The sequence below is a fragment of the Haemaphysalis longicornis genome, unplaced genomic scaffold, assembly GCF_048455015.1.
Source record: "Haemaphysalis longicornis isolate Haplotype H1 unplaced genomic scaffold, Haemaphysalis longicornis Haplotype H1 scaffold_29, whole genome shotgun sequence".
NCBI lineage: Eukaryota > Metazoa > Arthropoda > Arachnida > Ixodida > Ixodidae > Haemaphysalis > Haemaphysalis longicornis.
The window spans coordinates 3,110,495-3,132,823 of record NW_027526331.1 but is presented as its reverse complement, the minus strand read 5'-3'; the positions used below and the strand labels follow the sequence as shown (position 1 = coordinate 3,132,823).

Below are 22,329 nucleotides of genomic sequence, written 5' to 3'. Positions count from 1 at the left end.
GCCAAATGCTATTATTACCTTCCGTGCTGTTTATGCATTTTCCCATCATTAATCACTGGTAGCAATGACACCACATTTAACTTCTGTCGCATTCTACAACAAAATGTTTAAAACTACAAATACAGTTGAAAACGGCCTTCCGCAAAAAACTCTGATTTGATGCTTATGACTGGTCTGAAGAAATGAAATTGAAGACTGTGCATGTAATAAAAGGTTTTATTACAATCCACCAGCAATAGTTCGAGAACTTTTACGAATGACAGCCAAACGATATCTTCATGGTATTTTATAACACCGTACAACAGCATAAAACACCCGCACACACACTTTTTTCGAGATGTGTCCTTGGGCAGTGTCCTCAATGTTTCATGTAGCTGTGGCGCTTCCACATTGTGTATTCAAGGAAAATTGTGTTTTTCCGTGCAGTAAAATCACACAAGTACAACTACACAAGTAAACCCTTTCATAAATATTTAAAATAGCAATATGTTGCTATGCTTATTCCCCACCTTCGCACTGTAAAGAACGATATCTGACGAGACCTTACCCACGTAATTTCTCACTTTTCGCCCGTGTAAACCCGTCATCCATAAGTTACTGAGCACCGTTTCACGAGCGAATACATCTGTTGCGGCAAGAATAAACCCAAACACTTTTTTTTCAACGTAAAATTGTGGTATACTAACAACCGAGCAAGCGCATCTAAAAACCAAAATTCAGAGCCATATTTTGTTGTACTGTCTCCAACTACGCCTTTTAAACTATAAAAAGTAAAGAGCGGATTATTCTTTGCGTATCCTCGCAAATAAGAGTATACGTCTACCAGGAAAATGTTTTAAGGTGCAAACTATCAAACACAAAATAAGTATTTAACGTCCAACCTACAGTCGGGGTTGCAAAGTGGAAACACTACTCAGTGTTGTTATTTTGTACAAAGCTGCTGACCATACTCGTGAAATGATAAGCCTTATGGCAACATTTGTTCGCAATGCTTCAAGCAACAATGCACAGCTAAACGCGCAGTGATTTCTAGACAATATGGACTGGTAACTAGGTGCTTCGTACTCCCTTTTACCTCCACAAAATGACGAATAAACAGATATCAGAAGAATAAATCAATTACGTTCGTCTTGGGAGGCAGCCGGCTCTGTAGGGATAATCGCAAACCATTATTTCTTCATTAAAATGCAGGTTGGCAGGGCATTTCTTCACGAATGGTTTAGAGTACGAACAGTGAACGAAGAGGTTACAGTCAGTGGGATGGCGAAAGAGGCCAAAGCTTGTTTTGCATATGGGGGCCTTCGTTGTGGTTGTTGGCGGTTTCGATGCCGTTGACGACGTGATAACTGTGAGCGTTGTAGGCGCTGAAGGCACTGGAGAAGATATTACGGCACTAGTGGTTGCAGAGCTGCTTGATGTTGCGTACTCTTCTGGCGGTGTCGCCGTTGTGGCAGTAAAAATATTTTTAGCGTCATCGTGAGTTTGAGTTTGGAATATTTCAACGTGTGTACTCTGTTCGTATGAAGCCTGTTCTGTAGATTGCAAGTAAGATGTTTGTCCGCTCGTTAACGTGGGCACAGTGGAGGTTTCAGACACTGGAACGTATCTTATGTCTTTTTCAAGCATTGTTGTATCATCGGATTCTAATTCAGGAAGTGTTATTTCGGCTGTTTGTCGGTTTCGATTAAGCTCGATTTCAGGACTCTTCACGGTTGAGACCTCCTCGTGACGTGCACTTACTTCTGCGTATGACACAGTTCCCATTGGCGAAGACACTTCAGTTGTCATCAGCGCTTGTTGAGGGGAGTCCGATGGTGTGATGTTTAATTCATTCGTCTCTAAAGAGGGTTCTGGTGCCGACGTTTCACCAAGAGCGGGCGTTGTTGGGGTGCTAGCGTCTGGTTCGCTACCATCGTTGCCATTAGAGTCAGATGTGTGTGGAGTATTGCTGTTTGGCATTCTAGGAACGTGCGTGGTTAAATACATTGTCATTGAAGGTCTGATGTTTTTGCTTCTCCAAATAGCTTTTGAAAGATGCAATTCCTCCGCCAACCACTCGGATGACTCTTCAGGATCGTTTTGGCAGCCTTTGTCTGTGGTAACAACGTCTGAATCGGAGACTCCTCTCTCCATTGTTGCTGTTGTTTCTTTCTTTTGTGTTGAGAACACAGACTCACTTTTGACAGGACTGTTTGCCGTGCGAGGATGGGTAGTAGTTTCAGCGGCTGTAGTTGCAATAGGGAGTTCTGTATTTGAAGGAGGGTTCGAAACTTCTGACGCAGCTTGTTCTTCAACTTCCGAATCCGTCCGCGCGAGTCCTAAATTTGAAAGCTGTGTTTGGTTAATTGTAGGAAAGCCCGCTTGTGTTACCGTGACAAGCCCTTGCTCTGTGGTACCCCGTTCTTTCGCTTCCACGTTCTCTTGAACTGCATTTTCTCCTTCAAATTGCAATGATGTGGTTGAACTTGATAGAAACGGTTTCTCTGCATTTTTAAGCGACGTTTTCGACAGTGTAAGCGTCTCCCATGAATCGGCCTGGCTAGAAAGAGTTGCGGAATTGGGGGTGTCCGAGCTATCACTTCGAGGGCCTTCTCTATATGCATTGGCGGTTTCTTGCTGAGGGAAATTAGTGCTACTGGAGAGTTCTGTCGTCACTTCTAAACCTAGAGTGTGCAGTGCTTCCCTTTCTTTGTGTGCGGTAGGAAGCTTGAGAGTCGTTGGCAGCTGCCTGTCGCTCTCTCCGGTTTCTTCCGTCGTCAGAGGTAGCTCGAAAACACCGTGCGGTGTTGTTAACACTGCTAAGGTAGATTTATTCGAGATTCCGTCCGATTCTGATGGTTTGCTGCCATTCATAGCTATTGAAACTTCTGGGGCATCATTTTCTGACAGGACTTTCGGGCTGCCAGGTCCACCATTGGGTGTTGTGCTGGTCAGATTCGCATTCGCTGCTACGTTTTCAACAATGGTCGTTTCTAGCGGTACCCCAGTAAATGTTGAGATATCAGTGGTTGCAGCGTTATGAGGTGCCGCCACTTCTTTTTGGTTCCAAAATATTTCTGTCTCCGTTGGTGACGTAATGGCGGGGGTGAAATTATCAGCTTGAACAATCGTTATGTGTGGTACACTACTAGTCACAAAGGAAGAATTGCTATTTTCTTTCGTATCTGTCACACTAGTTGCCTCAAAGTTCTGCTTGGTTGACATAGCAGAGCTCGTACCAGCCTCAGTGGGAAAAATAGAGTGAGGGTAGTCGTTGCTGTCTTCAGTACTAGAAGGCGTACTCCGAAGGACACTGATCTTTTCATATTCTTCTCCTCGCTGCTCTGCTTCCTGGGGTTTATCCGCAGTTTCCGAATCCTTTGATAATTGTCTTCCAAGTTCCTCTGCTTCCGAGGGCACTGTTGTTGGTGAGTCGCGTTTGGGTGGTATTTCTTCGGGTGGAATAGGACTTGTGGTGTCAACTGCTGTCGTTGACGCGCAGTCAAGTTGCTGACATTGGCTTGCCTCTTCTGGGAAAGACGACTGTGCACTCGCAATGGCTGGCGCAAACGTTGTTGTTTCGATCACCCCTTTCACTGTGCTTAACGCGTTCTGTAAACTGGTACTTTGTGGATGATCACTTCCTAATTGTCCCACTTCAATGTCCGTTTGAGCAGGAAGTACTTGTGCGCGTTTTGTTGTTCTTGCTTCTTGTACTTTGGAATATGTGGGAGTGTCCGTTAGTGAAGAAGTAGTGTACTGATAATAAACCGATTGGGTTTCACTAGTGCGCGGTAATGTAGCCCCTGTCACTGTATGGGATAATATGCTGGCTTCTGTTTCTTGACTTCTTGAAGTTGTCATTCCAATCTCAGTACGCACAGCCGGAAACACTAAATCACGATCCTCGTTAAGAGTCGTCTTGACGTAGCTTTCATCTGGCGCACTAGTTCTTGTTTTAGCGGGAGACGCAGTGGTGGCATGCGTGAACTCTGTATTTGAGGCAGTTGGTTCTTCCTTTGGCGTGTTGAGGAAAACCTTAGAATCGCTCTCTGGAGTTATTTTAGGCACAGTTGTAAGCGTTGGCGTTGAAGGCAAGGGAGTAGTCAAGATCGGGAGGTTTACTTCTGTTTCAGCGAATTGGCTATCGCCATAGCTGATGGTCTCTCTTGTAACAGCTACCGTAGTCAAAATGCTAGCCGGAACTTCTTCAATACCGTTTAGGTGTGCTTCGGTCGAGCGCGTATGCGTAACTTCACTTGCACTAGACGATGTTTTAAGTGATTCCGTAGAAGGCAGTGCTGTTGCCAATGGTAGGTCGCCAGTCTTTCCTAATCCCACACTTGTAGATGGTCTCCTGTCGCTGAATTCAGTACCAGCAGGTTCCGACAAAGCGTCGGCGGTCGAAAGTTTTGTGTCTGCGATTATTAAATTCGTGTCTGGGGTGACGATGTCGGCAGCATCCACGATGTCTCTCGATTTTGCATTTGGTGGGTAGGCCGACGTCGAGTTTAGAGGATTCGATTTCAATACAGCAGCTCCACTTTCCAGATTTTCAGTGGGGTTATCCTCCCGAGCTCTTTCTTGAGGATGCCTGTCCCTTGTACTTGTACCTAGAACGTAAAAAAACATAAATGTGTATTTTTAATTAAATACTCAACCAATTTCTTGGCTGCTGGGCATCGTGAATACATGCGATGCGGTAACGTACGTATAATGAAGCCACGAGCAGAAATAGGCACCCGGCGCAGTAAGAAGCCGCTGATAGCACACTACGTTTTCTATAAATCAGCCTGCACTGCATGTTAGGGCACTACAAACAGGGCGTAATTTCTTCACCAGTTATGAAACAGTGCGTCACGCGCTGTGCCGACGTCTTGCGGGGCTGCATCTCCGGCAGAGCACAGAGAGGTTTAGTACACTGCAACGTTGCAGTCGAGCGTGCATAGTGGAATGGCGTGTTCCCACCGCGCACGCGCGACACGATATTAGACCATTTTAGTTGGGCGTATGCTACATACTGGTGTACGAGCTCAATGTACCCGTCGCTACTTGGCATTCGCAGTAGGCTACGCATTCGCCTTGGCGATGAGTGCGTACATAAGAAGCGGCTAGGAGCGAGAGTATTCGTGGGCGTATGCAGGCCATTCTCCCAAGATCTCGCCGCTGCTAGTAGGCACCTTTCAAAATGCTAGCTTTAACTCCGGAAAGTGAGTGACGGCGGTTAGACTGCAAACGCGGCCTGCTGCGTGTCTGTCTCAGCAGGTGACGGCTTCTTCATTCTAACTATGATGAAGGCCAGAAACGAACGAGCAAGATCATCTCCGACTGCTCCTGAAGCAGGTGGCAGTGTACACGTGCGTATCGCGGTGGTGGAACGTCCGTGTCCTTTGTGCGGGATGCCCCCTTTCGAGGCGTCAGAAATTTTCACCTCTGCCATAGTCGCACCCTCGGGTTTGATCCGAGAGCGTTGCGCTACCTGAGTGAAGCGCATTCGTTTTGTAGTTACACTACAAAAATCAGAGGAGCTGAGTGATCGTTGAGTGGCGACACCTCGGTGAGCAGAAACTCAACTGTCGCGCCAGGGTTTCTTCTGTTTCTTTCTGCGTGTCACATTCGAGTCTCATGCATGATATGTTCAGTATTTGTCGCATGGTCTTGGCTTATTTTGATGCTGAATAAAATGAGTATTAGCCCTGCCAGTTCATTCAAAACATTGGTGTGAGTGGTTGAACAAAACCATAAAAACAAATGTGCGATATCCTGCGTTCTATATTATTGAAATATAGGCCGGGGCTAACGCATTTGTCTTGAACGAACTGGTCGATCAGCTGCAGATTAGCTTGTATGTATTAATCACGTGCAATATAGCAACTTGGACAATTCCCACTTCGTTGAGTTTTCAACAAATAACGCTTTATAAACATATCCAAGGGCGCGTCGTGACGAACGCTCGCACCATTTTACGCCCCACAATACCCAAACGCCGGAATGGCCGTTAAAAAACACTGCATCAACGTCTTCGCACAGGATGGAGGCGCGGACCCACCATCGAAATTCCTCAGGCACTGACGTCTGCCTACGCTGATTGAAGGCGACACCATAGAGGTTGTCAAAGACTCCTTTATAGCTGTCATTTTCTTCTTTTCTTCGTGTCTTGACACGAAATAATTCGACAGGCAGACTGGCAGCACATAACGCTGCGGCTTCCGCACAGTCGGAGATATCCTGCGTGTGCACCCTTTTGAAAACGCAGGCCAACACGTCCACCCATCACGGCACACGCATCGGGCTAACTCTTGTTCCATTCGTACAGAGTGCCGGTTTAGCGCTGTTATTAGAGCAGTCAGTGAAATTAGAGCAGCCTAATTATAGCTCGAGGTGCTGTCTTGGGAAAAACACAGCGCGCAGACGAACGGGACAACAAATGTACAAGCAACCGCAAAAGGTGCGCTGTGCGTCTTTCTTGATGTCTCCTCGTTCGTTTGCGCGCTGTGTTTTTCCCGAAATGATACAGTACCGATTCCCCCAACTTTCCGTGTCACTCAAGGTGCTGCTCTTGCGACCCCGGCTAAAATTCCTCGCAAACAGAACTTATTGCCTGTTTAAAGTAAAAGCCATTTTGGTACCATTCGCCTTGCCGCCACCGTCGACGACGAACATGATCACTTTTCGCGTTAGATTTAAGCCTTAACATATATTCGGTCCTCGTGCGCAGCGCGCGCCTTAAAAGACGCTACATTAGCCTCCCGCACTCCCCTTCGCTTCCCCCAAACTGGCCTTTGGCCTCCCTTACCAATAAACGGGCTACCATTACAACTAATGGAGCCTGCTTCTCGTACGTGGAGTTCTGCAACCAGGTTTAATCAAACGCTTCGTTGAAATTTCGTTATACGAACGCACCTATACTTCTTCCGATGCAATATCCACAGTAAAAGAAAAAGGCGAGAATTAACGTAACAGAACGTCTTGTGCGTGAGCTATGCCAGTTTGTTGCCTAGCTAGTGCCGAGGACGAAGTTGACATGCCTCAAGTCCGAAAGCCTTTGAAAAAATACGATTATAATTCAATGGGGGTAGTAAAACAAATGTCCTGGTACTCTTTTATTTCTTTGCATGAAAAAAAAAACTGGAGAAATTACGATACGAGCTTTAATAGTGTGCGATTACGAAAACAAACAACCACTTATAGCATTGATTCCACGCAAATCGAACCTGCCTCGCCAGACCACTCCCATGCGAAACGTCTGCAGAAATTCAGAGAACCGTCTGCCAATGCTTAGCATTCTTATGCCGCTTGTCTACAGTGTGAAGACTTTACAGCCACACTTGGCTATGCGTAGCCAAAGTTTTAATGTTTAAAGTTGTTTTAATGCGTAGCGTTCTTTGCCTTGTACCCTCACACTCAGAACCGTGCAAGGCCCTGCATTTCCACAATAATGCAGATTTCGCAACAGTTCCAAATGGCATCGTTGTAGTAGCGTAAATAGAGATAATGGGTGGAAGGAAACTTTGAAAAACTAAAATATAATAAAAATATAAAAAGCACATAACCGCAAACCGTACAACGGCCTGCATTTCCACAATAATGCAGACTGTACGGAAGTTCCACCTGTAATGGTCATATCAGCGTAAATGCACATAATTGGTCGAACGCAATTTTGAAACACAAACAAATAAAAAATATAAAAAATCATGGAAAATCGCGAAGCGTGGAAAGCCCCGCATTTCCAAAATAATGCAGATTTCGCGAAAGTTCCTCCTGTAATCATTGTAATAGCGTATGTGGGGATAATTGGTCGAACAAAATGTGGAAAAACTTCAAAATAGGAAACGTATAACAAATTACGGAAAATGGCTAACCTTATGACGCCCTGCAGTTCCACAATAATGCAGATTTCGCGCATGTTCCACCTGTACCCGTAACAATAGCGTGGAGATTATTGGTCGGATAAGATATAGAAAAATCAAGAAATTTGGCTGTAAAGCACCCCCATTCAAGACAAGCGCCATAAGAATGCTACGCATTAGTGGACAATTCTCTGAATTTCTGCAGAATTTTTACTGTGTTAGAGCTGTTTTGTTTCTTTTTCTCCAATAAGGCAAATATATACCATTATTTCGATTAAGTGTCTTTACTCCGCCAATTATGTATTCACGCACATGCAAGGCGTTGTGCAGGGTTGGTAAGTTTTCGCCATTTTTTTCGTCGTACTTGGAACGTTCTTTGGCGGGCTTTTTTCGGCCAGTCTTCGGTTTCTTGGGGACACGTACAGATACATATTTTTTTTGGTTTCGTCAGATCACTTTTGTCAAATTTTTATTTTTTTTTCTACTTTTATAATTTTTGGGTTTTTAGTATTCTGTTCGAGCAATTTTCGCAATTTGAACTTCATTATAACAACTAAGTGTGCTACATTAGCCATTTCGGTATTTTTGTGGAAATGCAGGGCGCTACACGGTTTGCTCATTTTCGCAAATTTTTTTCGTATTTAAGACGTTCTTTTGTGGGCACAGGCTTTTTTAGTTTAAACTACGGTTTGGGGGGAAATGTATAAGGTGCGCGTCCTTTATTTCGTCAGATGGATTTAGAGCGCAACTGTACTTTGGTTGCCAGAGGTAACTTTTTCAGTTGACAATATGACCAATGTAACGGGAGGATCAATTTCCCCTTCCGTTGGACGTGAGTCTAACTTTTTACTGCGGATTATATCGGACGTAACTTTAATTTAATTTTAATCTTATGCCGGCCGTAAATTTAGTTTTTTATGATGGGTCCGACGTAAGTTTACTTTTAATTGTGGATTCCGTCGGATATAACTCTAGATACTGCGCTTATAACAGGTCCTAAGGTCCTCCTTCTTTTGTATCAGGTGGCTCATACGGTGCATGAAAATGTTTTCCCGCAGTCTATGTGCGCGTTGTAGTGAAGTGAAAATTACCGGAGATCAAACAACTTATATGACGCCTGAGCAATGTTTTCTTACTAACGCACATCTGTGTAGTAATGAAGCCACCTTAAGAGCGGTTTAATCATTCGTTTGACAATTCTCATTTGTGAGTTCCCATAAAGTTTTTCAGAAGCATAAATCGTTGACAATACGTGCGACTACTTGCCATGACCTGCGTACGTCATTTGTATATTGCTTGTTATTTTTTCAGGAGCATTTTACAGGCACCGTATAAGCTGCCAGATACAAGAGTAGAATGGTCTTAGGACCTTTTACTAAACATCTCCAAAGAGCCCCTGTATACTGTAAAGTTGTGCACAGCGAGTGTCTTTGAAGTCGGATTTACTACTTTACAAAATTGTTCGCTAGAAAGACATGTTAGGAACCCTATATAAGGTCTTGTATTAATACATGAATTCCCTAAAGTCTTGTTTCATAAACGTCCAAGCAACCCCACGACGGCGACGACCAAGAGTCGAAACTGCCGAGTTGCCAGACTGCGGTGTCACACTACGCCGACGGCGACACAAACACGTCGGCCGATGGAAAAGTCTGCTTAGTGTGACTGGCTCACTGAGCGAAGACACCAACAAAACCGGCCGCGACCGGTCGCCCGATGCGTCGTCAGGAATCGACCGAGAAGCGAAAATTGCGCCCCGGCAACATTCGTGTCGTAATGAATGCGGATCTATTTTGGTACTTTCTTGAGTGTAACAAACTCAGTAAGGTCCATAAAGCCCATACAACTCAACACTAGCGCTAATGCGATCCGTATTTTTGCTTTCGACGCTTCGGCCGTGCTCTTCGGCAACGCCGCTACCCCGTAGCTGTAAACTGCACATGCGTGTACGATGGGCTCTCCTGTAGAAAGTATAAGGTCAGTTTCGGGCACAAGAATAGTTACGTAGGGTACTTTGTGTGATAAGAGATCAATATTGGCGAAGGTTTTCAACGTAAAACGTAAAATCAAAGTACAGCAGGCACCATCCCCGCAGTGCGAAATCGCAGTCGCAGCCAGGCACACAAATTTTTGCGAGCGCTTTCGCGAAGCAGTGGAGTTGATGGCGACAAGCTATTGTGGGGGCTTCAGGGAACCTTACTGCCCAAGCACTGTTTAAGAAAGTTCACTTTACCAGCCAGGAATTCTGTAAATCAATTAGTAAACACCGACGTACGACACGAAGGATGGGCCTCCATGTACTACACGGGCTATTTGCCAGTGGAGAGGCATTTGTGCGGTGGCGCCGTAGTCTCGAGCGTCGTGTCCGCTCCGTCAACAAAGCGGGTTCGATTCCCGGCGGCGTCAGTTATTTTTTAGCGGCTTTTTAAAGAGCATAGTTTGCGTATCCAATTCGCGAACCATTTTCTGCGTGACTTTGAGAAGCAACTACCTTGGTTGTGGAAAACTTCCTTCAAAACGGCGAGTACCCTGTAGGAGCCACAACAATCAATTTTACTTTTCTTGCACCGAGTTTCTCGAACATGCGGTGCCATGGTGCACTGTAAGGCCTTCTCCATTAGAGGAGGTTAAATTTCCGCTGACGTACGCACTAATTTATATGCATATTCTACGTGCTACAGAGGTCTTTTCGCCGGGGGTTCATACATAACATGCGTATTATTACTGCCGCGGCAGCAGCGAACGCAGCTCTTTTTTTTATGTGCCTGTGATCCAAGAAGACGTTGAGGAGTACAAACAGTACAAGCAGCGCACACGCGAGTACCCCCGAACGGCTTCAGTCGTGGTAGAGGCGGCACAATACTGCAAGTTTGACTAAAGAAAGAAAGAGGTCCCCGGCGGAGAGGTGAGGCGGCAGTGGGTCATCGCGCGGTCGTCGGCGTGGTGTGAGAAGCGCGTCGGCCGACAGCACGCAGACACTTACGCGCCGCCGATTTCTCGCCGACGCCGACGGTTGCCCTACAGTCGGCGTCGGCGGCGTGTGACATGGCCGCCGACAGCTCGCCGACACGGTGTTGACCGACCAAATCGGCCGATGGTCGGGCTAGTGTGACTGCGGCTTTAAGGAGCGCTCTACAACGAGCTCCTTATGGTCGGCTGCGCTGCTATACACAAATTTATTACAGGGATTCTGGGCAATATAACAGCCCTGGGTAGAAAGCATGATGCCCCAGTGCGTTTTAATAAATACCTCGAGAACACGCCATGCGTCCATGCAAAGGATTTTATACCAACCCCTCCTAATGTCGGCGTCACTTGTACACAGATGTGCATTGCTAGAAAGGCACTTTCAGGGATTATATTAGGAGGTTGATATTGTTACTGGTGTGCTGATGCTCCGAGTGAAAACGACACTCGACCACAGTTGTACCATCTGGCACAATCCGCCGCGATCATCATCATCATCATCACCTGCGCTCATTATCATCGCCGGGCACTCGCGCTCTAGGCGCCATTCGTCGTGCGCGGTGCCCCGGATCCCGTTCTGAGAATCTCGCAAATACACTCGCTTCCACGCAACATTTTTGCAGTGGCAGTAAATTCTACCTTTAATCTTTTTTATCTTCTCGTATAGTTAAAGATGACTCGATGCGTCGTCATCCTAATTCATTCTCCGCCCCTCAACATTTCTGATCTCAACCGTCTATTGAAGATTCTCCCGTACTTGTGCATCCTTCCCTGGATAGACATTGGGTTAGTGTGGTTGTTCACTTGTTATTAATACTTCGCATTTCCAGGTTAGCACAACTGAGCTTATGTTCCTAAATTGAGCGAAGATGTCTTAAACATCAGTATGTTGCCTTATGGACGGCGCTCGTTTCCAAAGTGTTTCTCCATAATCGTTCTACCCATGACACGTAGGGTTGACTTAAACTTTCTTTCAAGACGTCTTGTAAGGTACGGCGTTTTTGTAGCATAAATCATCATACCCATTCGCTGTATCATGGTTGTGATGATAACCGTGAACGAACCTTTCCTATAAATAGTTAGCGAAAAGAGTTGCGTGGTGCCCCACACCGAATAAATGTAACAAGTGCAACCCTAGAACTTTTGCTATTACGTTCGCTTCCTTGGCTTTTTGCAGACTTTGTTGACGGAGTGGCACAGTGCTACAGCCCTGGGTTCTAACTAGTGCTCGATTGAACGTAGGCTGGTTCATATCTCAGACCGCTGATACGGTTGTGCTCATCAACGGTTACACTCCACTGGTCTACGAACGTCTACTCTGTCTTTCTCCCATGGGTAACAATTCCACCAAACTGACACGGAAAAACAATACTCGATGTTTTTACTTCGCCATACACTCTTAGCTCATCGTTCAGTTGCCTGGTGGATTTCTTAAATTACTCTGTTTTATTGGGGCCTAGGCGATAGTTAGGAACCTACGGCATACTACAGCCGCAACCTACAGCATACTACAGATGAAATCGCTGAACTTGATGCTTCCTTTAGTGTGCTTTGTGCATGCGTACCTATTGTAACGCGTTTCATCGCCTAGTGGCGTAATAAAACGCCGCCGTAGCGCCAGATCGATCGTGTGGTAGCTTTAGGCTTTAAAGGTATGGATACTACTGCACGTATTGCAAACATTTTACTGTACCTTGAGTAATGCTGTCCGGTGCTTCAGTTCGGCCGACGTTCTTAGATGCAACAGCCAGGACTCTTTTACCGGTCACATCTGTATTCCACGTTGATCTCTCTGGTAGCTCAGTAGTAGCTCCGTCTGGAACATCGCTTCCATGCCGAAGGGTCACGTGCACGCTCTCTGTAGCCCTCGGAGTGGCTGCAGTGGTGCCGTTTTGTGGTGTCTTGATTTTGCTCGCAAACGTTTCGTCACGAACGGGGGCACTCGACGTCACATTGACAGTTCGCTTTCCCTCTGGCGCCGCGCTTCGGATGCCGACAAAAGAAACCCAAGTGACAAAGTCTGCAGCAAAGTTGCTGGCCGCTTTAGCAGAATCCCCCGTGTTCGATTTTGCTTCCTGTTGATGACTTTTTGTGGTTGACTGAGGAATGTACTTCCGTCTGTCCTTTCCTTCAGTCAGGTGAGGGTCGCGTATTTTGGCGGACGTCCAAGGAAGTGTCGACGAAGACGGCCTACTTTTTTCATTTCGCACTGCTGGCCATTTTTGTGGCCACCGACGTCCCGTCGTATACTCTGGCAGCGCTTTACTCGTGATGGCGTTGCTGCTGGTATAACCCTTTTTGCGCGTGGACTTGAAATTCGCTGGCGTTGAAGACGATCGTACTGAATGTGAAACAGCTTTTCGGTCCTGCAACAATGCCGTAGTTTGGCCGCTTGAAACCGAAGTGATGGTCAAGGTTTTCTTCAATACCGTGGAACCGGTTGTCCGCCTCGGCGACATCGGCTTCACAGTTCGACGGCGAGTGCTAGCCTTCGTTGAAGACGTGTAAACATTACTAGCCTTGCTAATCGGGGCAGCTGAGTCTGTACTCCTCACTGGGATCAAAGGCCGCGTTGCAGGTTTTTCCTTTGCCACCACTACGCGCTTGGTGGCCTGCTTGAATGCTCGATCCGGGCATCGCAAAGGACGCGTCCTGCGCTGTTCATTTGGGTGTACAGTGGAAAGCCCATTCTCCCGTCGCCTGGTAATGGAATCTTGAATCTCTTCTTTGTTAGCACCACGGTCGACTGGCGCACTGCCGCTTTCTTCATGTTTCTTGTCGACGCTGTTCAACTCCTTGTGTGGTTGCCTGCGCTCTTGTTTTTCGAACGAAGGCCGGCTTCTTCTGTCGGCCGAGGAGACGCCCACACCGCGGCGATTTTCAGGAAATGGTGAGTTTTGTGACTGGTACGATTTCCACGTGGAACCTGCATGCAAAAAAAAAAGGAATTGCAAAAGAGCAAGGCCTGAAGCCAGGCTCCAAATACTGAAAAAACCCTTGAACAGATATCGGAATGCGTTATAGACAACGGTCTATACAAACTGGTGTAATGATCTGACCGACTTCCCTCATGATTGCCGCAGCTCCTCTGCGAGAAGCGACGGAAAACCTGCCAGTGTTGAGTGAACTTGAACATGAACAATGACCCTTTTATGTAAACTTGTGAATGTCTCAGGTGTTTCACCTTCCCCTACACCCTTCGTTTCCCCCGGCCCGACCAGGGCGCTTCTGCCCCCTTTCGATTAAAAAGTGAATACTACTTATTTTATACCTTAATTGTTATACCACCTCGTGATAAAGGCATAGTTTCAAAAGGCAGAAAGATGGCAAAACTGAAGTTTATCTTTGTACTAGGCAGCTCCACTACTTAGGGGCACATGTCCTTTTTTTCCTAAAACTATGCCGCTAATAGAATTGGTTGTAACTTGTCACCATAATGCTCACGGCGCAAAAAAACAGGCAACTGACAGAGAAAAGGACCTCAAACAAGCGCTGTGGTAATATTTTGTGTCCGCTGTGTGGTTTTTGCGCTGTGAACATTATGGTTTACTAAGTAGCCCACACCCTCACACTTCTAGGTTTTGACCGAAGCCGTGTTTTCTCAGTCCACCCTGCGTAATGAACCACCCTGTATTTCGGAGTTCCTTAATAGTTCGTACGTACTTTACATTGGCCATCGTTTATATAACTCCAAAATAATGAAATTACAGCGTCTCGCGTGAATATTAATAACTCCCGTTTTGAGTAGCGCCAGTTTCGCAGGCTTGAAATCATTCGCGACCTCTCTTGCTACACAGCTTCTCTTCTACAATGACGCAGCCTTGAATTCATCGAAGAAATTGTGTACATTGTGCCGCGGTGAAATTATGGTGCCTAGACGCAGTTTTGAAGAAACGCAGTCTTGAAGAGACAAGGGGACTGAATAAGAAGCTTTTACTTGTTCAGGTTGTTGAACCTTGTTCCGGAAACAATCAGTTTTTTCATCCCAGGATCTCAGGAAGGGGAGCGATGAATAGCTATATCCGACGCTGCAATGGACGCATTGATTAACTCTGGCCCACGTAGTCCTGTTGAGTCATGACCGACATCGTTACAAATAACGACCAGCTCACGCAGCCCGGGCCTCCGGGAGCCAGCGGGCCGATGTGTTGGTTCGGAGGAGAGGCGCGTGCATCTGCTGGTGCTAAATTTATTCCTCAACTGTATGTCTTTAAGATGTTTATTGGTGTTTTGGGAGAGCCGCGGCTAATGCATAAATATATAAGGCAAGGGCTAAAGAGAGTAAAAGAAAACTGTGCAGAACACCTGCCGGTAAAGAGCACGGTAGGGGGGCAGAAAGACTGTTGGAGGGTGGAGGGGCTGTGATGAGGCGGAAATCATGGACTTGAACAAAACAGTGATGAACTGGTGAGATACTTTACGTATGACTTCGATCAGTTGCGGCAATCGAGAGGTCCGATTCTAGTGAGAAACATGAAGCCTATATTGAGGGTCTGGATGGACACATGGATCAAAATGGCACACTCATATTACATATGTGTGAAGATCGTAATATTAGTGCTGCAAACAGGTAACTGCATTGGCCCGGTACTAGCATTGTTGCAAAGGGCCCAGATGAAATTTTCACTCTTGTACCAACCCGTGTTTTGAAGTAAATAAAAATGAGAGAATGAATAATTTATGAGGGGCAAATTACTTAATAGCAATAAGAGGGAAAGCAGCCTTGTGTAGACTACAGCTTCCTATCCAAAGGAATGTATGAAAGGTTGAGTGTAAATGAAAGTCTAAATTAAAGCCTACAGGTGAGCAAGTGGCCATAAAAACTACCTTTGTCCTTTGGCAAAGTGCAGGACGAAATCATCGTAAGTAGCGCTAGAGACGGGACACAGAAGAGAAGACACACATGACGGCGCTATGTCTTCTCGACGGTGTGTCTTTTATGTCGACGGTGTGTCTTCTCTTCTGTGTCCCGTCTCTAGCGCTACTTACGATGAATCAAAACCAACTAGCCCAACTGTCAATTTTATTGAAGGACGGAAACCTAAAAGCGGTGGTTTACGGCTTCCAATAAGTGGTAACGCGAAGGATGCAACTAATGGAAAAGAAAAAAAAGCCAAGAAGCTGGTGGAACAAGGAGATCAAGGAAGCTATAACACAAAGAAAACAATCACGGAGAGAACGCAGGCACACCAAGCGATGGGAATGCAGACAAAGGAAATAACTTTGAAGTGGTTGTGGTTCCACCAAAAGAAACTGCAAGCATAGAAACTTGTATGGCAAAAAAATAAAATAAACGCGAAAGTAAGCGATGGATGCAGAATATACGGGCAAAGGATAAAGGCGTGCCGATAACATTTCGGAACCATGCAAAGCAACTAGAGAAAAATACTGAAGAACTGAGCAGTCATGTCATAGGAGCTGATGGTCAGATACTGCAAATGGAAAAATCGGTGCTCAACTTTTTCTCCATTATACAAGAGATGATTAGAAGAACGGAAAGACGGTTGCATCTACTAGCGAGTGGGCCAACTGAGGTGCGTACAGATAGAAAACTGAAGTTGTGAAACATGAAGTGATAAACCCGAAGAAAATTCAAATTTAGGGGTATAACGTGCACAAGATACACCTGGGCGATGAGGCGTGCTATATTTGAAAACTCTGGATTAATTTTCAACGCCTGTGGATCGTTAAACTGTGCCTAAATCTCGACAGACTGGTGTTCTTGCTGTTCGCCCTCATCTGAAAAACGGCCACAGAGGCCGAAAAACTTGTTCCTGCTATTATGGAAACATCGCCTAATGAAATTCGATACAGTTAGTCATCTATCCAGGCGCAAGAAACAAGGCACAACTGACATGTACAAGTGAAAAAGACATAAATGTTAGGCAAGTACCGGGTGTTTTGCGTAAGCGAGGAAGATGTTATGCTACAGAGGTTACAAAGACAGGACCGAGTCCAACTCGTACAGTAGAGCTCCATTGATTTCATTGGTATACAGGCTGCCAATGCTAGCCATGCATGCGGAACTACAAGCTTGGATGAAAGAGAAGGGGATTCTGGGAGGAGTATGAAATGGGTTCATATGAGGCAAACAGTTAGGGTGTAATCTGTTTGTCCTAACCGAATGCACAGAAGCGTCACCTGCTGAAAGCGACTGATATGAATAGCATTTTTGGATACAGAAGAAGCACACAACCATGTGGATAGACAAGTTTTACAAAGTCTTCCTCAACCGGAGGGGTTAGGCCGGGACTTCATTCAGCTGCTGCAAGGAATTTACAGTGAGAGCATTGTGCAAGTTACGTGAGCGGACCTGTAAAGTTCACCAAACCGGTGATTACGACTGGAGTTTTAATGCAGTATTGCTCCTAGTCCCCACTGCTGTTCACGCTCTACATGGTAAGACTAGAATAAAAGCTTGAAGTCAGTAAAATTGCTTTCAATTTTTTATAGCCGCATTTGACAGAAATCGGGACATGCTCGTGTACGGCAACCATCGCAGTTGCACAAAATAATGATAGACGAAAGCACAGCCTCATTGCATTACCGGAAGCAGGCAGACCGGCATCGGAGCATTGCAGAAACTGTTATGTCTTGACAGACGAGGCTCATTATTGTGCAATTATAATCCCTGCAATCCCGGAAAATAATTAACTTTGGAACTATGTCTTGCGCAATGTGTATTTGAGCACGGGCACCTGCTCACATACACATTGCGCAACATACACCAGTTCGTCTGTCGAGTGTTGCAAGCATTGCGCTCCCATCAAGGAGACTATGCATGCCGAGAAGTGGAGCGCCAAGTTTAGGTGAGCTTAAAGCCCCTAGCTCCGCCGCCGTAAAATCTATCGGCAGCTTCGAGATGATGCCAATACACCTTCATTAATTGATAAGAAGTTGGCTTCTCACGCCCATGCACCTTTTGTCGAGCATGTGGTTAGCCCGACACAATTAACTTGACCCCTCAGTATGCTGAGTGGCCTCCAAGTGATGGCTCGCATGCAGGCTGCCTTCTTGCCTGGAAAGCGTTGGTTGGAATGAAAACGCCTTATGGAGTAACTCAGGGAGGGTGATGAATTTGCAAGGGGCTTTCGTATTGGAGCCGTGCTTTGGAATTCTATCAGAAATAAGGCCTTCCTTTATATAAGAAGTCCGGGCTGCATCCTTACGTACCTGGGTTCCGTGAATTTGCCGGCGTGCAGCTCTTGGTACCGGCGTCGAAAAAGAAACCCGCAGGGCACCTCCGCCACTCGGGCACTCCTCCGACGCATTCCAGGTAGGCATCCGTTTGAGGAAGTGCAAAGCGCTGTCCCTCGCCACATACCCGGGACAGCTTCGCTACGTTGTAGCTGCGCCTGCCGGATGAGGGACGTTCACCGTAAGGAAGAGACCAGCCTGCGGTGCGGAAAATTACGATACCATTCGTCGCAAATTGGTGAACGATTTTAATGTAAAAGCAACGACATCGAAAGTAATGTGACAGCAATGCAGTGAATGAAACAAGCGGACTCCACAGGAGCTTCACAGCTCCTAAACTCACGTGGCTGCAAAGCATTCCATAGCATACATTTTGTATTTACGAAACAATAAAACGACCACGCTGTTAGGCAATGGCATTGTCTCCATCATGTGTTATAGTGCGTTTCTTGCCGAGAAAAGAAACTAGTCATTTTGTCGTACATCCAGGATGTGTCAAAGAAATTAAAGAAGGTCGCGCAGCCGGTGAACCTTCAGGTCTAATTGGATGCTCGCAAAAGTTTTGTAACTGTGGAAAACAAACAGGCCAAATCTCGAAGCCGATCTTTGTTGCCCTTAAATCATCGAACAAAGTATTTTGAATGTGTGCAAGGGGTAGTCTATAAAATTCTCCTTTCATCGTACGGAATAAACTCTTATATGCGCTTTCAACACATTTCAAAAAATAAATATTTTGGCACAATTAAAAAAGCCAGTGCTCAAAACAGGTATTACCGCGGGATGTTTGAATAGCAGGTTGCGAGGGTACGATAACAAACCACGGCATGCTTAGGTAGGACACCTTCACTCGCGTATCTGACCATGTGACCTCATAGGTCGCAAACTGTTAGTCAACAATTGCGCTTTGGTAGGACATCTTCACTCGCGTATCTGACCATGTGACCTCATAGGTCGCAAACTGTTAGTCAACAATTGCGCTCTGGCTAGCCGTCAAGCACATGATTTGATTGATTGTGGGGTTTAGCGCGCCGAAGTGAAAAGCTTCGGATTTAGTTTGGTCAACTGGGGCTCTTTCAAGGAACACTGAAGAAAACCAGCAAGTTGAACTCAGAAGAAAGTTCAGCTGCCCCGTAGCCCTCTCAACGCTTATTCGGCGGCGAAAGATTCTGTAATTGCCGAGAAATCACCAATTCAAAAACGCATTTAATCCCTCGCGCCATTTCATGATGTTTCGCGTGACGCAAGCGGAGACCGGTAGCGAGTTACACAGCGGTGTGGTCTAGCACGAAAACTAGAACCTACCAAGTGAACCATCGCGGCCGCTGGAGTCACTGGTCGTGCCTTCGGCGCATACGACAAAACAACTTCACCATCATGAAACATTAACCGTCATCATATTTAACCATTGTCGCACGTTCCCTGCGGCAAAAAGATTGGGGCGAAATATTGGTATTGCACGGGACTTGCAATGGTGGGTAAACAATGTGAATGCGCCGCGCGACCTTTTACTTCACCTGCAAAGCGTCTAGCGGGCAGCGCAACCACAGCGAGAACGACGTCAGGGGCGCTCTATTGCTTTGGAGTCTCGTATGGATAGTCGGGTTTTAGTCGCTTCGATGCACTCAGCTTGGCTACGTGCGCCATCTGTTAGTTCCATTTGTAACAGTGTCCAAAGCCTAGTGTGAAAACGGAGCCTACGTACCCGGTGTACGAGCACCTGAATGGCAGTACGTGTGCATTTGTGATCTATTAGTATGCAGGCGTGCGTGTGCGTTTTCATCTGAAAACTCGAAAAAGACATTCAAATTTACGGCTCGACAAACGGGCCTACGTAGCGCAGCCTTAGTACACGTAGAGTTGGGAGTAACTCATGTAATCATACCTATATTTTTATAATTGTTTATTACTTATGAAAGTTATGACGTGCAGATAAAGTGCTTACGTGTTTTTTGAGAGCTTGTGTGTGCGTTCATCGCTCTGTTGTTCGTCACGTGACTATTAGCCCACCCGCTCAGTCGCTCGTTACATCATCTGTTCTGCGCAACTGCTAGCTTCATTTTTTTTATTATTTACGAGATTATTTTAAAGGCACTGCTCCAGAGACGGGTATATTAGTTTTCTTGGGACGCCAGTCTACTTATTTAAACCAACTTCGTTTTTTTTTTCTTCGGTCTCCAACGCGTAGGATCACCCCTGGGCTTTCCAACAGGCCGCAGGAAACCCTGCCAGAGGACAGGAGCTTCTGTCCGACGTATAGTCTCTCCAATTGCCATTTAAATAGTTTTATGCTCTCTTCTCACAGTGTATCTTTAATGTGAGCTGAGATCTCTACATTCCGGAATTTTCTCTTTCAGTTATCCGGATGTGCTAATGCGCGAGACTATTGAGGAATGCATGAGCTGGAGAGTGGAAAGGACAGGTGCGTAAGCTCTCCATTTCATTGACGTGAGATCAGTTTTGTAGGCTCCAGCAGGAAATGAAGAATCCCAAGCTAAAAAGATACTGTGGATCATTGTCGCTTTGTCGCTGGCCTTATAGGTGATGCTCTGTTACATAATTTCAATCTTTTGCCATGTTGCGGCTGTGTGGCTACCAACCTTATGTATTTGTATTGTGTATATTTAAGCTTTTGGTTTTTCAAGTAGGTCGAAGTCCGCCCTTGTTTCTTACCCCTTTTTTATTCTGTTCGTGGCCCCTGTTTTCGCTGTTTTCCAGAATCATCGAATGACGAATAGGATAGACCCTCACGCTTTTAAACTGTAACTCTAGCTTGGAAGCACTTCTTCATTACTTGGTCTTGACCACTGCAGGGGAGGTGGCTACGTCTAGTGGTCTAGCAGGGCTTACGGCCCCCATTACAAACCCAGCCATACCAAATCAATGCTAGCAGCATTTACGCCAATAATATGTTAGAAAAACGGCCTCTTCATTATTCTTAATATGAAAATTTCTCGGAAACTAACCACGTGTTCACACTGTTGCAAGCTGTTTTCACAAAGCAGGGGTGTAATGAACGCTAAATCTGGCTTTAGGGTGACCACAGACGTCATGCAGACGTACATCAAGCTGGCTTCGCCTTCCGCACGTGCAGAGAGCGAGTGAAGGATATGTCGGCTCCGCCCTTGGAGCGTGTATTGATGTCAGACGCTGTATAAAGAAGGACACTTCTCTCGCCAAAATAATGGTTGCGTGGAGCTGCCTAGCCTACCCGCCTGTCCCTGGGAGCTTTACTACCGACGAATTGCCCCGCCCAAAGAGGCTGCACACCGAGGTCTAGTTTGACGGGTCCGAATGTAAGCTCGCCACGACTGCCCGACGCCGTTACGCTGCCCATGCGGGTGAGGCTTGCCTTGTCATACAAGAATGACCGTAGAACACCATACGCAAAGGAAGGGGTGTTTTGACGCAGGCCAAACGTTTGTTATCAGTAACACTTACAATCGAAAGTACGCTAGGCGTCGTGTTCTGTAGAGGTGAAAAAGCATTACTTCAACACATATTTTCAAAACTGATTAACCACCTTTGGTCCGAGATTGTCCAGGAATTGTGGCTCGCCATTTTTTACAGCTGTGTTGAAATCAAGCATTCTGGGAAAAAATTAAAAAAGAAACCAGCGAGCCATGGCACACATTCCTCACACATGTGGGCGACAACGTATATTACGCGATTTTTTCCTCTTTCTTTAAACTTAGGTCCCCCATAAGATGTTAAGACGCGACCATATTAGACATTTGGTTATGCTGAGTAAGAAACATTTCTGGACAAGGTGATTCATGTCGGGATTTGAAAAGGTTAAATATGAAATGACACACGAAATGCCACATCACAGACGCAAACTCACAACTTCTTAATTTTACCGAGAAACCCCACTAAATACTCTTGCGCATCCATAGAAACGTTTTTTTAAGTAATACGTAAAATTAGCAACTCAGTATAAACAACGACTGTCCAAAAATTGTTGGTATTTTAGAAAAGGTACGGAAAGAACACGATCACACAGGCGCTTGCGGGTGTAAAATACGTCTCCGGTAATGTATGGGCGATAGCGCACGGGCAGGGGGCAGTGTAATTGTTTTTGTTTGTTTCTTCTTTCTATAAGGAAACAGCGCAATTTTAGAAGGGTGTTTCGCCCGTTTCTTACCCGTTTTGCGTACTAAACCTTTATCCTTTAAATAATCACCACGCCACCTTCAAAAAGCACCCTTCTGTGTCCCCGAAACGGCACACCGCTGCACTCAACAATACGAAAAGTGCAATGTGAAGAAGCAATGTTTATATCACGTTTCACACTCAAGCGGTGACCACGGCGAAGATTTCTCGTGGAATTAAAGCAGCG

At 45.9% G+C, this 22,329-nt stretch overlaps 1 protein-coding gene across 1 annotated transcript in view; it reads right to left on the bottom strand.

The window, feature by feature from the left end:
- Positions 1-233: 233 nt before the first annotated feature.
- The window catches only part of LOC144173121 (uncharacterized), a 41,380-nt gene continuing 19,284 nt past the window's right edge, over positions 234-22,329 (bottom strand). Inside the window, exons 2-4 of the mRNA XM_077701639.1 lie at positions 17,970-18,191; positions 12,490-13,722; positions 234-4,592 (exon numbers count right to left, since the gene is read on the bottom strand). Of these exons, the coding sequence (XP_077557765.1) occupies positions 1,120-4,592; positions 12,490-13,722; positions 17,970-18,191 (4,928 nt within the window). The 3' untranslated portion in view covers positions 234-1,119. The remainder of the gene's footprint in view (positions 4,593-12,489; positions 13,723-17,969; positions 18,192-22,329) is intronic.